This window comes from Acartia tonsa, chromosome 7 (assembly GCF_053477335.1).
Source record: "Acartia tonsa isolate MP-2025a chromosome 7, ASM5347733v1, whole genome shotgun sequence".
In the NCBI taxonomy this organism is placed as follows: domain Eukaryota; kingdom Metazoa; phylum Arthropoda; class Copepoda; order Calanoida; family Acartiidae; genus Acartia; species Acartia tonsa.
In genome coordinates, this window is record NC_137266.1 from 32,671,217 (window position 1) to 32,684,498 (window position 13,282).

Below are 13,282 nucleotides of genomic sequence, written 5' to 3' on the forward strand. Positions count from 1 at the left end.
AAAAAGTCCCGGTCCGTCCGTCCTCTATTATAGCGCACAGTTTTGAAACAAATAAACTTACAATTTTGTTTAGACGTCCTTTATATTCTGCTTTTTCAGTTCTGACACTCTACAAGTGTTATTGTTCGTTTGTCCAAGCTGTCCAGAGCTTCGTTTTTTTGTTGTTGACATTATTATTTTTTTTTCTAAAATGCCTGATTTTGTATCTTTTTAGCTTAATCCTAAAATAAACTAGATATTTCTGAATATAAAAAAGTTCAAATTTAAAGAAACCAATAGTACTTTTACATATTGTTGACGCCCATTTTAAAAAAAATAGTGAAAACAAGAACGATGATCCTATAGAGTGCAACTGAAAAAGAATGGTTAAAAATGAGAACAGTAAAATGTAATATGAATTAATGATATTTGGTGCTGGGGTGTGCGGATGGACAAAACTGAGTTACAGAATAGCTGCGCTACTAAAAAATACTGAATTAAAAAAATATTCAAGATTTTTCCATCATTTTTTAATAATATTTCAAAGTTTATTTATTAAAGTAAACTATTTTTAAGTTTGCAATATTTTTCTAGTTTTTAAAGGGGGTGTGTTTCAAATCTTGTGTTTAAACTTCTCCATATGTAAGATGTAAGAAGAGCAGCAAACTTCCATTACAGAGCCTCTAGTTGCTAGGGGCGTAGCTGCTAGTAGTAAAACATAATAAAATTTTAGAAAACCTTTTTATAAAAAACAAGCTTTTTAAAGAAGCCTAGCACTGTGTGTGTAAAGAGTAAATTTGCTGTAAGTGTGAGGATAAAAGACTGAGCACATAGATAAACTGCATAGGCAAAAATCCGCGTAAGGACTGCAATAGATTAACGATAGTTAAGTTACTTACTGCTCAAAAGATGCACTCACATGCCCTAATTATACAGCAGCATAGCATTTCAACCTGTTAGGCTTTGTAGTCTATGGGTCATTTTATTTTGTAAAGCAGTGGGATACTTTTATATGAGTTGAGTACTTTCAAAATAAATAATAAAATTCAAAGGGTAAGACACACATGGGGAAGGGATGAAATTAAAAAACTTGGGACATTCAGAAGGAGGGTGTAGAAAGGGCCTTGAAGAAAGGAAGAGTTTGCGATAATCGATTTAACAGGAATGTAGTGACCCTTGCACTGCCCCCCCCCCCCCCTTCCCCTCTACATATGGATTATACCACCATTCCTTCCTCTATTTTCAATATTGGTAAACCCACCTCCTCTTGTTTATGGTGTTTCACCCACCTCCCCTTGTTTATGGCGCCCCACCCACTTCCCCTTTTATCTCACCCATTTCCTGGGCTCACTAGATTCCCCTCTCTTATATTTTCGCTCGTATTTACAATAGAGATATTTAGAGTATTCAAAACAAGGTTTTAACAGATTTTCTAGGCTATAAAACAATCATGGAGCTGTTTGCTGGACAGTATAGTTTTTTTCATATGGTAAATTTTCCTGTGGATAATCTTAACAAAATAACAAACGCATCTCTCTCCCTCTCTCTCTTTCTCTATAGATCGATCGATTGTAGTGCGATTTTCTGGTTAACATAATAAGAACACCCGTTTTGCAATTTTAGTATTGCAATTGAGCTTTTAACTACATTTGGATATTTTCAATAAGATCTATCACAGAGGGTTATCTAGATATTTAAATATTGGAAAAAAATCCGGTTACAGACTTTAGTTATTATTTGTCTATGATATATACTTCTAGAATCTAGATTGTGGCCGAAAGTTGAATCCAAGCCCTAGAAACATGTTCAAACTGAGTAACCCCCGCTCCCCTTTATTTTTACTTCTCTACTACTGCCTTCCTATACATGCTATACCTTCCCTTTTCATTTTATCTTGATTTGTATCTTTTCCCCATAGAAAACTTGAAAAACATCTTCCCCACTTTGCTTTTAGAGTAAATTCCCCCATTGAGATTACTTGTGTGTGTGTGTGTGTGTGTGTTTGTGCGGTACGTAAGTTAGGGTGTGTTTGAGTGTGTGTGTGTGTGTAAGTGTATGTGTGTGTGCTTTCTTATTTTATTTTCCTTCCTCCTTCCTCTAGCTTCAAAGACTAAAGTCCATTTTCTTTCTTCCATTTCCCCTTCCACAATATACGCCCTATCCTTCCTTAATGTATATTTACCCCATTTTCTGCCTCTATTCTATCTGTTTTATTCAGGTTTATTCTGCTCAAACTCAAGTCAAATGACAAATTAACTTATTTTCTGTGTTTATGTTATAATTTCTTAAACTTCTTCTATCCATTCTTATTTATATTCATTGTCATCATTACAACATCAACCACACCTTATTAGTTTTGTATTAAAAGTACATCTAAATCATTTATATTTTATTATTTTTTTCTATTTCAAATCTTAGGCACATCATACCTATCTAATATTAAAAATGGAGTCTAAACTGTTGTTTTCCTGTGTGGCTGTCCTCCTCATGTTTTTTGTCAACCAGGGTAACATTTTTTACTTTTATTTCATACATTTTTATGTTCCTTTTCCAGCCTTATTTTAAAGGACTTTCTATTGGTTTAATTTCTTTAATTTGACTTTATTTTGTAAGATATAAAATCGTTTTAGTTACATAATCTAGGCTTGGCAAAGTTATATAATCTTTTATTCCTTCATTGACCTTAATGAAAAGTCCTTTCCTTTTTTATATACTTGGCCGTGTGCAAAGAGCCTTTGTCTTACATTTTTATGTATAAATTTTTCTACTGCAATATACATATTTATTTTAAAAGTTTATTTATGAAGAAATGCTTTTTAGTTTTCTTAATTGTAAAGTACTTTCCATGCTTGCTAAAGGCCGATTTTGATAGATAGATAGAATAATATATACAATATACATGCATATTTCTTTCTTTTCTTCTAGTAGAGGTTCTTTTATAATAGATATTTATTTTTGTAGGGGTTTAAATAAATTTTTACATCTAATAATAGAATAACATGAATAAAATTGACATTTGAAACTTATCAATAATTAATGAATATTAGATAAAATAATTTCTAAAAATGATATTGACTTTTTTCAAACAGTAGTTAGCTATTCTATAACTATCTCATCTGTTCGTCTTTTATACTTATTTTGTCGATGACAAACTCTTATTTTTGGGACGTATTTTAAAATATTAAATAGTAAATACCTATTTAGTTTTTAATTATGTAAAATATGCATAGTACGTTTCTGTATAACAAATGTAAAAGACGTCAAACTTTTATTTGTTACTACAGCGCTTCTTAATGTTAATTGCCATTGAAAAAATATTTTTACAGTCTAATAAAAAATAAAACTCCTTTTAATATCTTTAAACTATTCTGCATATTTTACCAATTTTATATCTTGATAAATTACATCCATAATGTGTGTGTGTGTGTGTGTGTGTGTGTGTGTGTGTGTGTGTGTGTGTGTGTGTGTGTGTGTGTGTGTGTGTGTGTGTGTAGGTACTGGTCTGAAGTGCCACCAATGTTCCTCCAAAACTAATATTTGTGTGTGTAGGTACTGGTCTGAAGTGCCACCAATGTTCCTCCAAAACTAATATGTGTGTGTGTAGGTACTGGTCTGAAGTGCCACCAATGTTCCTCCAAAACTAATATGTGTGTGTAGGTACTGGTCTGAAGTTCCACCAATGTTCCTCCAAAACTAATATGTGTGTGTAGGTACTGGTCTGAAGTGCCACCAATGTTCCTCCAAAACTAATATGTGTGTGTAGGTACTGGTCTGAAGTGCCACCAATGTTCCTCCAAAACTAATATGTGTGTGTGTAGGTACTGGTCTGAAGTGCCACCAATGTTCCTCCAAAACTAATATGTGTGTGTGTAGGTACTGGTCTTAAGTGCCACCAATGTTCCTCCAAAACTAATATTTGTGTGTGTAGGTACTGGTCTGAAGTGCCATCAATGTTCCTCCAAAACTAATATGTGTGTGTGTAGGTACTGGTCTGAAGTGCCACCAATGTTCCTCCAAAACTGACCCCGACTGTGATGATCCATTCTACTATGAGGTAATTACATTTTAACTTATCTTGGATATCAAATAAGATTCATTTAAATAGATCATCCCAAAAGACTGAAATAATTGATGATCATTTATGTTCTTTTAAATTTTATTTCTTGTCTAAAGTTGTTATGGTAAAATCTTTACAAAAGAATTTAATTAACAAATAATTAGAACAGCATATCATTACAAAAGTACAAAATGTCTCTTCATATTTGTTATTATGTCTTTTTGCAATTAACAAACATTTAGTGTCTATTTATGAACTAAAGAAATATTTAATTATATGATATTCTACTAGTTTCTGTTTTAGTATGTATTGTATATTATTATACTTTTTCTGTTACACTAATTGTTGCTACCCTTGTTTAATTTATCATGCTAAGGCATTTTTAAAAGCGAAGCTTTTCTATAATTAGGGTCGGTCCGTCCGTCCGTACGTCCGTCCGTAACGGATAGCTTTTTCCGTTAATTTAGGCATGTTAGAATTGTCCTATCGATTTCAAATTTTGCATGGTGATTCCTTTAGTAGTTAGGTACGATTTAGAAAGCGTAGCAACTCTATAATCATTACCAAAATGTCCGTACGTCCATTTTAAACATGTTGATTTTTTTACTTTTTTAACAACAAATTTTTATGTGATCAAATCATCGGATTGATCTGATTTTTGGTATATTGATTCCTGGGACAACAAAGTATAATGTTATAAGCGAAGCAACTCTATAATCAAGCCCTAAAAATGTAAGTATGTCCATAAAAATTATCCTGTATCAAGCAGTTTTACAACAAATTTACTTACAATTTTGCTTTGACTCTTATTATTAAGTTAATTATTAAGATAATTAAGTTCTAACACTATACAAGTGTTAATGTCCGTTTGTCCTACCGTTTCAGTGCTTCGCTTTTATGGATGTTGTCATCCTTGTTAAAGATAAAATTTGTATAAAATATTACGCAGGTATCTTAATGGATGCGACAGTTGATGATAAATTGACATCCCCCTTGATAAAAAAAAAAGATGACCCATTTTTTGAATTTAAAGTATTACTTAGTTTTTCAGTACAATTTGAATTTAGGATCTAGCCACTACAAATTATGTAAAACAACCCAAAGTATCAGAGCCAATGATGAATGCGTAGCTATTAAACTTCGGGTACCAGTTTAATTAACAATCTAATGTCCCCCCTCTCTCTCTGTCACAAATGGGTTTATTTATTGAGTAGCTGCACTGAAAAAAATGTGCAACTTTTGTTCCGAATATTAACATAGACAGCTGTTTCTTTCTAATTGTATAAGAGAGGTGGGAGAGAAAATAAAAAAATGAAAAAAAAGAAAGCTGAGCTAGAAACAGGCTCAATACAAAATAGTATTGTAAAAAAACATAATTTGAATTCATAAACTTTCATATCAGAATAAGTATGTTTTTTTTTGAGGGTGGGGAATTATTCTAAAGGAAAATTTTATTTTATCTTTGAAAAAAGTACACTGCTTTAGAGAACCATTGTATGGCTATCTGACAAAGTAGTAGGGTGTAGACGTGTCTATATAAAAGACATTTTGTGTATCTTCTATTTTTCATCGGTTTCTAAACTTTTATAGCAATTGAAAATTATTTTTTCATATGGAGCAATTGTATATCTACCTAAGTTTCCGGCGTTTCATGGGGTTTATATGTCTGTAAACGAAAGGACAGTAATTTCTTTATTTCTATAAAAGGCTAAAGTTTACATAAAATCTAATCTTGTTTAAAATATTAGTTTGAATTCAGCTGAAAATCATAAATTTAATTCCAAAAATAATCCTTTTACAAAAGTGGAATGCTTTCTACCTTGACAAAACTACTAAAAAAATGCAAAGGAAAGAATTGAAATGCATTCACATCATAAAAGTATAATAAAATATATTGTCAGGCTTAGATTCAAACCTTCTCCAATCTATACTAGAGAAGTTGATTTTTAGTAGCACAGCTACTTTAAGATTAGGATAACCTAAAAATTAAACACATATTATTTACAAGATACTCTCCATTTTATTCACAATTTTTCTTTTTAAGTCACTCTTTAAAATCTATTTTAAAGACAATATATGTACTAAATTTCTCCTAAGGGTTTTCATCTAATTAAAAAATGTAGTCTGTTTTATTTTCGAGATTTGATTAAAATATAGCCTTTTATTCAAAAGAAATATAATATTGTAATCAATAATCATAAAAAAATATTTTATAATCTTTCCCCTTATTTTGTTTTAATAACAAAGTAGTTAAATTTGTTTTTGAATAATACAAAAACAAAGAATAAGCCAAATATATAATAAAATAAACGCTTTGGCCCCACCAACCTACAATTATTGTACAGAATAAGATACTTTTCAAAATTTAGGCAGTTATCTTGTGTAAAAAAAAAATATTTATATTTACCAGATAATGTTTTATTGTTTCAATATTCAGCCCTTTACCGCTCTTTTAGTCGAAAGTGTGACTTATAAAAAAGATTTTCTATCTATTTAAATATTTTCATTTACCAAAAATTATTGTAAATTACATAATAAGGCAAAAATACACATTTTATACAAACTTACAGGGAGAGAGAGGGGGGCAATACTACTAAGTTTTCATTAATTTACTACCTTTATTTCTTAAAATATATACACGCTACCAAATGTAAAAATTGGGCGGGGAAAGATTACTGATCGTCCATTGTCTTATCTCTGAAGCTCTACCAACAACCAAGTTAGTGCATAAGTGCAGAGAGTGAGTGAGGGACTAAAATAAACCATAGATATTTCTGGTTAATGCCAGTTTACAGTATTGCACCTACTCTACAATTAGTAGGCGTGGTTTAGTTGGGAACATAGTACAAATTGTAGTTTCTTTTTACAAAGTAATAACTTTATTATGTTCGTATGCGTGTCTACTAAGTAAGGCAGGTTTTAAGCTGTTTTGGGTTGGGGTTTGCAAGATTTATAAATGTGCCAAGATTTGGATTTTTATTAAATGACTCTAAAAACACTGAAAGAATCCTGATTGTTTGCTACAAAGTGTCCAATTTTTCAACTAAAAGATTTAATCTACGATAGAGATAAATATGATCATTAGAGATGTACATCAATTTAAAATCCATTGTCTTACCCCTTACATTTCTAAATGATAATCATTAAAATAATTTGAAATACCGTTTGAAAGTTCTTTCATTTCTTATCGCACTTGCAACTGCCTTTTCCTTGTTAGTTTTTATATTAAATTTGTTCATGCTGACTTGTTGAAAAGTTACTTCATTATTTGTGTCTTTTCTATTAATGTACTTTAGACAATACTTTGTTTTAAGTTTGTCTGCCGAACGAAGGGCTTGTCTGTCATTCTGTAAAGCATAAAGTTTGTGCCTATACCCATTGGTTTATAATTCAAAGATTAGTTGCCCTTTTAAATATTAGCGGCTGCGCTTCTAGAGGCCTCTAGGGCACTTGCAGGGTGGGAGTTAGGGGGATCTCATCACTTATAATATTAAAAAAGTATATTTTTTGGATAGTCGTAGTATCCTCCCTCTAAATAGTTTTCAAACATACATTAGGGTTATTTTTTTGAAAGAAGACTATATATTAGCTTCCCCAAGACAATAAGCAATGACACTATAAGTCACCAAAGTTTTATTATAAAGTTTTTTCATTCGTTGGTTTAAGTTGAGTGTTTAAACGTTTCAACTATTAATTTTCTTAAACAGAAGTGGCAATTTTGTCACTTTGTGTGTCATCATTTGGGATGTACATCGATTTATCGGTCAATGTCTTCTCCTTTTAGATCCCTGTGTGCTTCCAATAAAAATCTTGATATTTAGGACAACCCCGGAGTAGTAAAGACTGAGAAATACCTGGCTAAATATAAATATTGATATTTAGGACAACCCTGGAGTTGTAAAGACTGAGAAATACCTGGCTGAATATATAATGTTGATATTTAGGACAACCCTGGAGTTGTAAAGACTGAGAAATACCTGGCTGAATATATAATGTTGATATTTAGGACAACCCTGGAGTAGTAAAGACTGAGAAATACCTGGCTAAATATATAATATTGATATTTAGGACAACCCTGGAGTTGTAAAGACTGAGAAATACCTGGCTAAATATAAAATATTGATATTTAGGACAACCCTGGAGTTGTAAAGACTGAGAAATACCTGGCTGAATATATAATATTGATATTTAGGACAACCCTGGAGTAGTAAAGACTGAGAAATACCTGGCTGAATATATAATATTGATATTTAGGACAACCCTGGAGTTGTAAAGACTGAGAAATACCTGGCTGAATATATAATGTTGATATTTAGGACAACCCTGGAGTAGTAAAGACTAAGAAATACCTGGCTGAATTTATAATATTGATATTTAGGACAACCCTGGAGTAGTAAAGACTGAGAAATACCTGGCTAAATATAAAATATTGATATTTAGGACAACCCTGGAGTTGTAAAGACTGAGAAATACCTGGCTGAATATATAATATTGATATTTAGGACAACCCTGGAGTTGTAAAGACTGAGAAATACCTGGCTGAATGTCCCGCAGATGATGGAAATGAATACACCCTCTGCAGAAAAATATTCCAGAACGGTAAATTAATATCTTTATCATCCTCATGTATTAGTAACAGGATGTATATGCGTTAGTGTGTCTTTCTGTGTGTTCCGAAGGATCTCGCCAACCGCTGAACTTGTATATTTTTCCTTAAAGTGTAGCTTCTTAAGATCCTTTAGGATCTGTAATCTTTCAATGGAACAAATGAAGAAATCTGTATAAATTTAAAATTGCTCTAAAATGCTAAACAAACACTAAAAATACTATAATTCAAAATTTTAATGAAAATTAAATAGATTGTGATTTTTACTGTACCTAGGGCGCCAGAAATTTGATATAAAAATGTTAATTTTATTTTGCATGTCATCAAAGTATAAGATTATGCTTACCAAGGATGTACTCATTGGTGGAGACATATATCCGAAAATTATATGTCAAAAATAGCAAAAAGGCCAATTAGAGATGATTTTTCCTTCTGCTAGCAAATTGTTTTCTGCTCTTTTGTAGCGACTTGGCTGAATTAATATTTCCGATGCTATTGGATGTTATTCAAAGACCCAGAATGCGATTTTTTAAAAATGATAAGCATAATCTATATTTTGTTAACAAAGAAATTAAACATCACTTTTTATTTACGTTACCGCGGGCAACTATATAATCAAATCATACTGGAAAATTATGTTTTTATAGATTTTTGTTTCTTTCCCATTGAGTGAAATATAAGAGTTGCAGAGTATTTTTACAACTCAGTTAAATCAGCATAAAAAAATACTAAAACTCAACACTTTTTTAGATATTTTTTCTCTTAATAAACAAGTTTTATTCATTATTTTAAAATGATATTCAGCATGTTTGTACTTATATCACATTGCTTTAAAATGATTGTTTATAAAATTGTCTAAAAATTTGATGCAAGATCTGTTTTTTTCTTCAAATGTTATTTGTAAAATAATCATGTGTTAAATAAAAGAGTTAAAACATAACAGTTGATTTTAACCCACAAAAAATATTTTCTTTCAAAAGATATTTAAATTTAAAGGCTTTTTGAGTTATTGAACATTTTTGTTTAAACATCTTAATTGATGATTGTATACTAGGAAAGTGTTGATAATATAAAAGCAAACAAAATTCAAGTAAATATAAATATAACACAAGAAAGAGGACATATGCCTAGATTGATAAACAAGATAACCGGTTACAAATTTTATATTTGACATTCTTTACATGTGTATGTTAAATTTTACACAAATTTATACTTCTTAACAACAATTATCTAGATTTATATAAAATAAAGTGTTCACTTTTTTTATAAAGTCTTATCAAATTAAAATAATCTTAATCAATTTTACAATCTGATAATTCAAATGGAAATATCTATACTATAATTTGTAGAACAAAGCTAATAAAGACTTTATTTAATGGTACCTAATGTAAAGATTTTAAAGGAATTGTCAACACTTGACTTAAAAAAATAATAGGTCTTTAAAAAAGTATATCCTCCTAATTAAGCTTTTACAAATTTTATAGTTTTCAGAAAGAAAGTAAGATATTTTTTAATTTAAAATACATTTAGGGCTCTTGGAAATTTTAAATTACGTTAAATAAAAAATCCACTTTCAAAAGAAAAATATACCCGAGGTTAATTGTCTATTATTTGTTTAGTTCGTGGTGAATCTCGCGTGATCAGAAGCTGTGGATGGGAGAAAGATGAGAGCAGGGTAAGTAATATACTCATCCAGCTGTACTCTAGTGGATAATTTATCTAGTTATACTTTGGTGGATAATTCATTTAGTTTACTATAGTGGATAATTCATTTAGTTTACTATAGTGGATAATTCATCTAGTTATGCTCTAGTGGATAATTTATCTAGTTATACTCCAGTGGATAATTCTTCTAGTTATACTCTAATTGATAATTCATCTAGTTATACTCTAGTCGATAATTCATCTAGTTTTATTCTAGTCGATAATTCATCTATTTATACTCTATTGGATAATTAATCTAGTTATACTCGTATCTTTTATTTATCTTAAAAATCTAAAATTTTTATATCTAGACATTTTTCTATTCATTAACTATTTTTAGGACTGCTACTCAACAGTTCTTGAGGAGTATAACACCTATGTCTGCCAATGTTTCGAGGACGGATGCAACTCCGCCTCTATGTAAGTATTCTTCCTTGTTTTTAAAAAATTCAGTAGAGTAGGTAGCTACTCTAGAATAATTGGGCCAATTCCCCCAAAACTGGCGTAAATAGCAAAAAAATAACCATCTTATCTTACAAAGACTACCTAAAAAGCTTTTTATTGCAAAGCCTAAGGTTTTATTTATTTTACCATTTTTTCATTTGAATTAAATAATAATATACCTAGGTACTATTTGTTTTCCTTTGATCTTGTAGCTTTCCCTCTCAAATTTAAGTTTTATTTCCCTTCTTATACAATTAATAGTACATTTCATATAATAGTACTTTTATAAAAGTACTATGAATAATAATATATGCTAAAAATTTCAAATTTCGACTTAAATAATTTAAATATTTATTTCTAATTATCATGCTAAACTTTAAAGGAATGTAAGCAAAGTTTTTATAAATTCAAACAAGAACCTAGTCTAAATTAAAATAGCTTGGGTCAATATTCAAAATACCGCCTTACTCCTCTCCCTCTTTTTACAAAGAAAAAGCATAAATAAGAAAGTTGTTTTTTGTTTTTAGTATCCACGCAAAATTGTATATACTACTATAAAGTTGAAACAAGTCATATTTACGTAAGAGAAGGACAGAAAGAGAGAAAGAAAGCAAGGCACAACTGTATTTTTAGTGGCGCAGCTTCTCTGTAACTAGGGATAATTTGTAGGTAACTACGTCTGAGTGCATATAGACTATACATCATTTTTAGATGCCTCTAAAAGTAAAAAAAAACATATTTAAGACGAATCATTTTTTAAAAGTTCTTATTCATGTTTGTTAATAATTGCAAAAATCCGACTATCTGTACTTTATTTTTTTATTGTTATGTTCCGTTTGAACATGACTATCCTTGTAATTTTTTCTAGAAATAAACTTGTAGCCTAGTTTATGTATTTATATGAGTCCATTTTCACATTTATTTCAATATTTAGATTACAATTTTATTAAATTCCACTCTACCTATTCTAATCTTAAATTCAAAATGAAGAAATTTTGCTTTAAAACACAATGCATGATACATTACACAAAACAAAAGTTTTTCTGTTTTTAAAGATTAAATTAATTACAAATGCATTGTTGATTATATAAAATATCATATGTATTTCATAGCCTTGATCTGTATTTACTCTGTATAAATTTTAGAATATCAATCTCCCAATAATTTCCCTAAAAATTAGAAAATTTTAAAATAGAAAATTACAGATAGATCTGTATTTTTTATCATAGTTGTTATACAACGAGTAAAATAAAGTATTAAAAAAAAGTTTTATAAAAGTGTCTTTACTGGAAAAATTAAAAATGCTTAAAACATATGTTCATTTCCTAGGATGTCATGGAAATCATTATCAAATCATCGAATTTATGTTTTAAAGGGTACAAAATTGCTTTATTTTACTAAACCCATTGTTACAGACTTTAGCTTTCCTAGCTCTTGCTACAATGCAGAATAAAAAAATCTTTTTATCCTTCTAATATAATTTATTTTATTTTAGGTTTAGCTTGTCATTGGCTGGTATTGTGTCAACCATCACCCTCACATACCTCCTCAACTAGACAAATAATCAAAATGCCTCAAACTCCTCCCTCCTTTTTACCCCAAATTCACAAATACAAAGCACAAAACTAACCAACCTTCCAACCTCCAAACTCAAATATCCCCAAAACATTTCCCCCCAGTCCAGATACACTAGCCAGCTGCAGTACATCTGTACACTAATTTATAAAATAAACATGTTCCGGCCATCTTGACATATTATTATTTTCAAATATATAAGAAAAACATCTATTTTTACAAGTTTGACTGTTGATATATAGTATATTAAAACAATATTAACATGTGTGTATATAAATAATATATTTTGAATGATTAATTTTGCATATATCACCTGTCGTACAGATGTACTGTTAGCCAGAATTAAGAAAACTGTACCGCGCTATCAATAATACTCTACAATGTGTTCATATTGGCCGACTATATTGTTAACCCGCAAGCTCTCACCAAAAGTCCAACTGAAAACGCGGCAATTTTTGAAATTGCGCATTTGTAAAAATTTTGGCGCGCTTTTTTAGCGCTGTGTTGCCAGAATGACTTTAGTGTGCTGGGTTGTGGCTAAATAATGTGCCCGTATATACCTATAGCTTGTTATCTGGAAACTGTTGTTATTGTAGTGAAAGATTTAGGTTGTGATAATAAAACCTGTAAATAAACAAAGATTTTTTTCTCTCGATAGTAAGTACAGCTTCTCTAATAGTTTAAGTGTTTGTTCTGTATAAAATAATACTGTTTCGAAAAGTCTTGGTCATGTAGCTGGAAAAAGTGTCTCAAAAAATCAGTCATGTAACGTCATTAAAATGAGGAATTATCCATCACTTTCTTAAGGGTATTTTTTCACACTTCTATCATCTCATTCATTTTTATGACGTCACATGGCTGATTTTTGAGACAATTTGTCCAGGTACATTGGTGAAATTCGTCAAATTTGGATATGT

At 30.2% G+C, this 13,282-nt stretch overlaps 1 protein-coding gene across 1 annotated transcript; it reads left to right on the forward strand.

Annotated features, from left to right (window-relative positions):
• The first annotated feature begins 2,188 nt into the window (after positions 1-2,188).
• LOC145323595 (UPAR/Ly6 domain-containing protein crok-like) lies at positions 2,189-13,004 on the forward strand. Its single transcript, XM_080165978.1, has 6 exons — positions 2,189-2,485; positions 3,963-4,033; positions 8,539-8,635; positions 10,262-10,317; positions 10,687-10,766; positions 12,286-13,004. The coding sequence occupies exons 1-6, from the start codon at positions 2,425-2,427 to the stop codon at positions 12,344-12,346; spliced, it is 426 nt and encodes a 141-aa protein (XP_080022104.1). The 5' UTR covers positions 2,189-2,424; the 3' UTR covers positions 12,347-13,004.
• Positions 13,005-13,282: the final 278 nt, after the last annotated feature.

Coding starts and splice junctions, on each gene's coding strand:
- LOC145323595 (XM_080165978.1), top strand. CDS start 2,425: ATGGAGTCTAAACTGTTGTTTTCCTGTGTGGCTGTCCTCCTCATGTTT. Junction 2,486..3,962: donor CATGTTTTTTGTCAACCAGG/GTAACATTTTTT, acceptor GTGTGTGTGTAG/GTACTGGTCTGAAGTGCCAC. Junction 8,636..10,261: donor CAGAAAAATATTCCAGAACG/GTAAATTAATAT, acceptor TTATTTGTTTAG/TTCGTGGTGAATCTCGCGTG.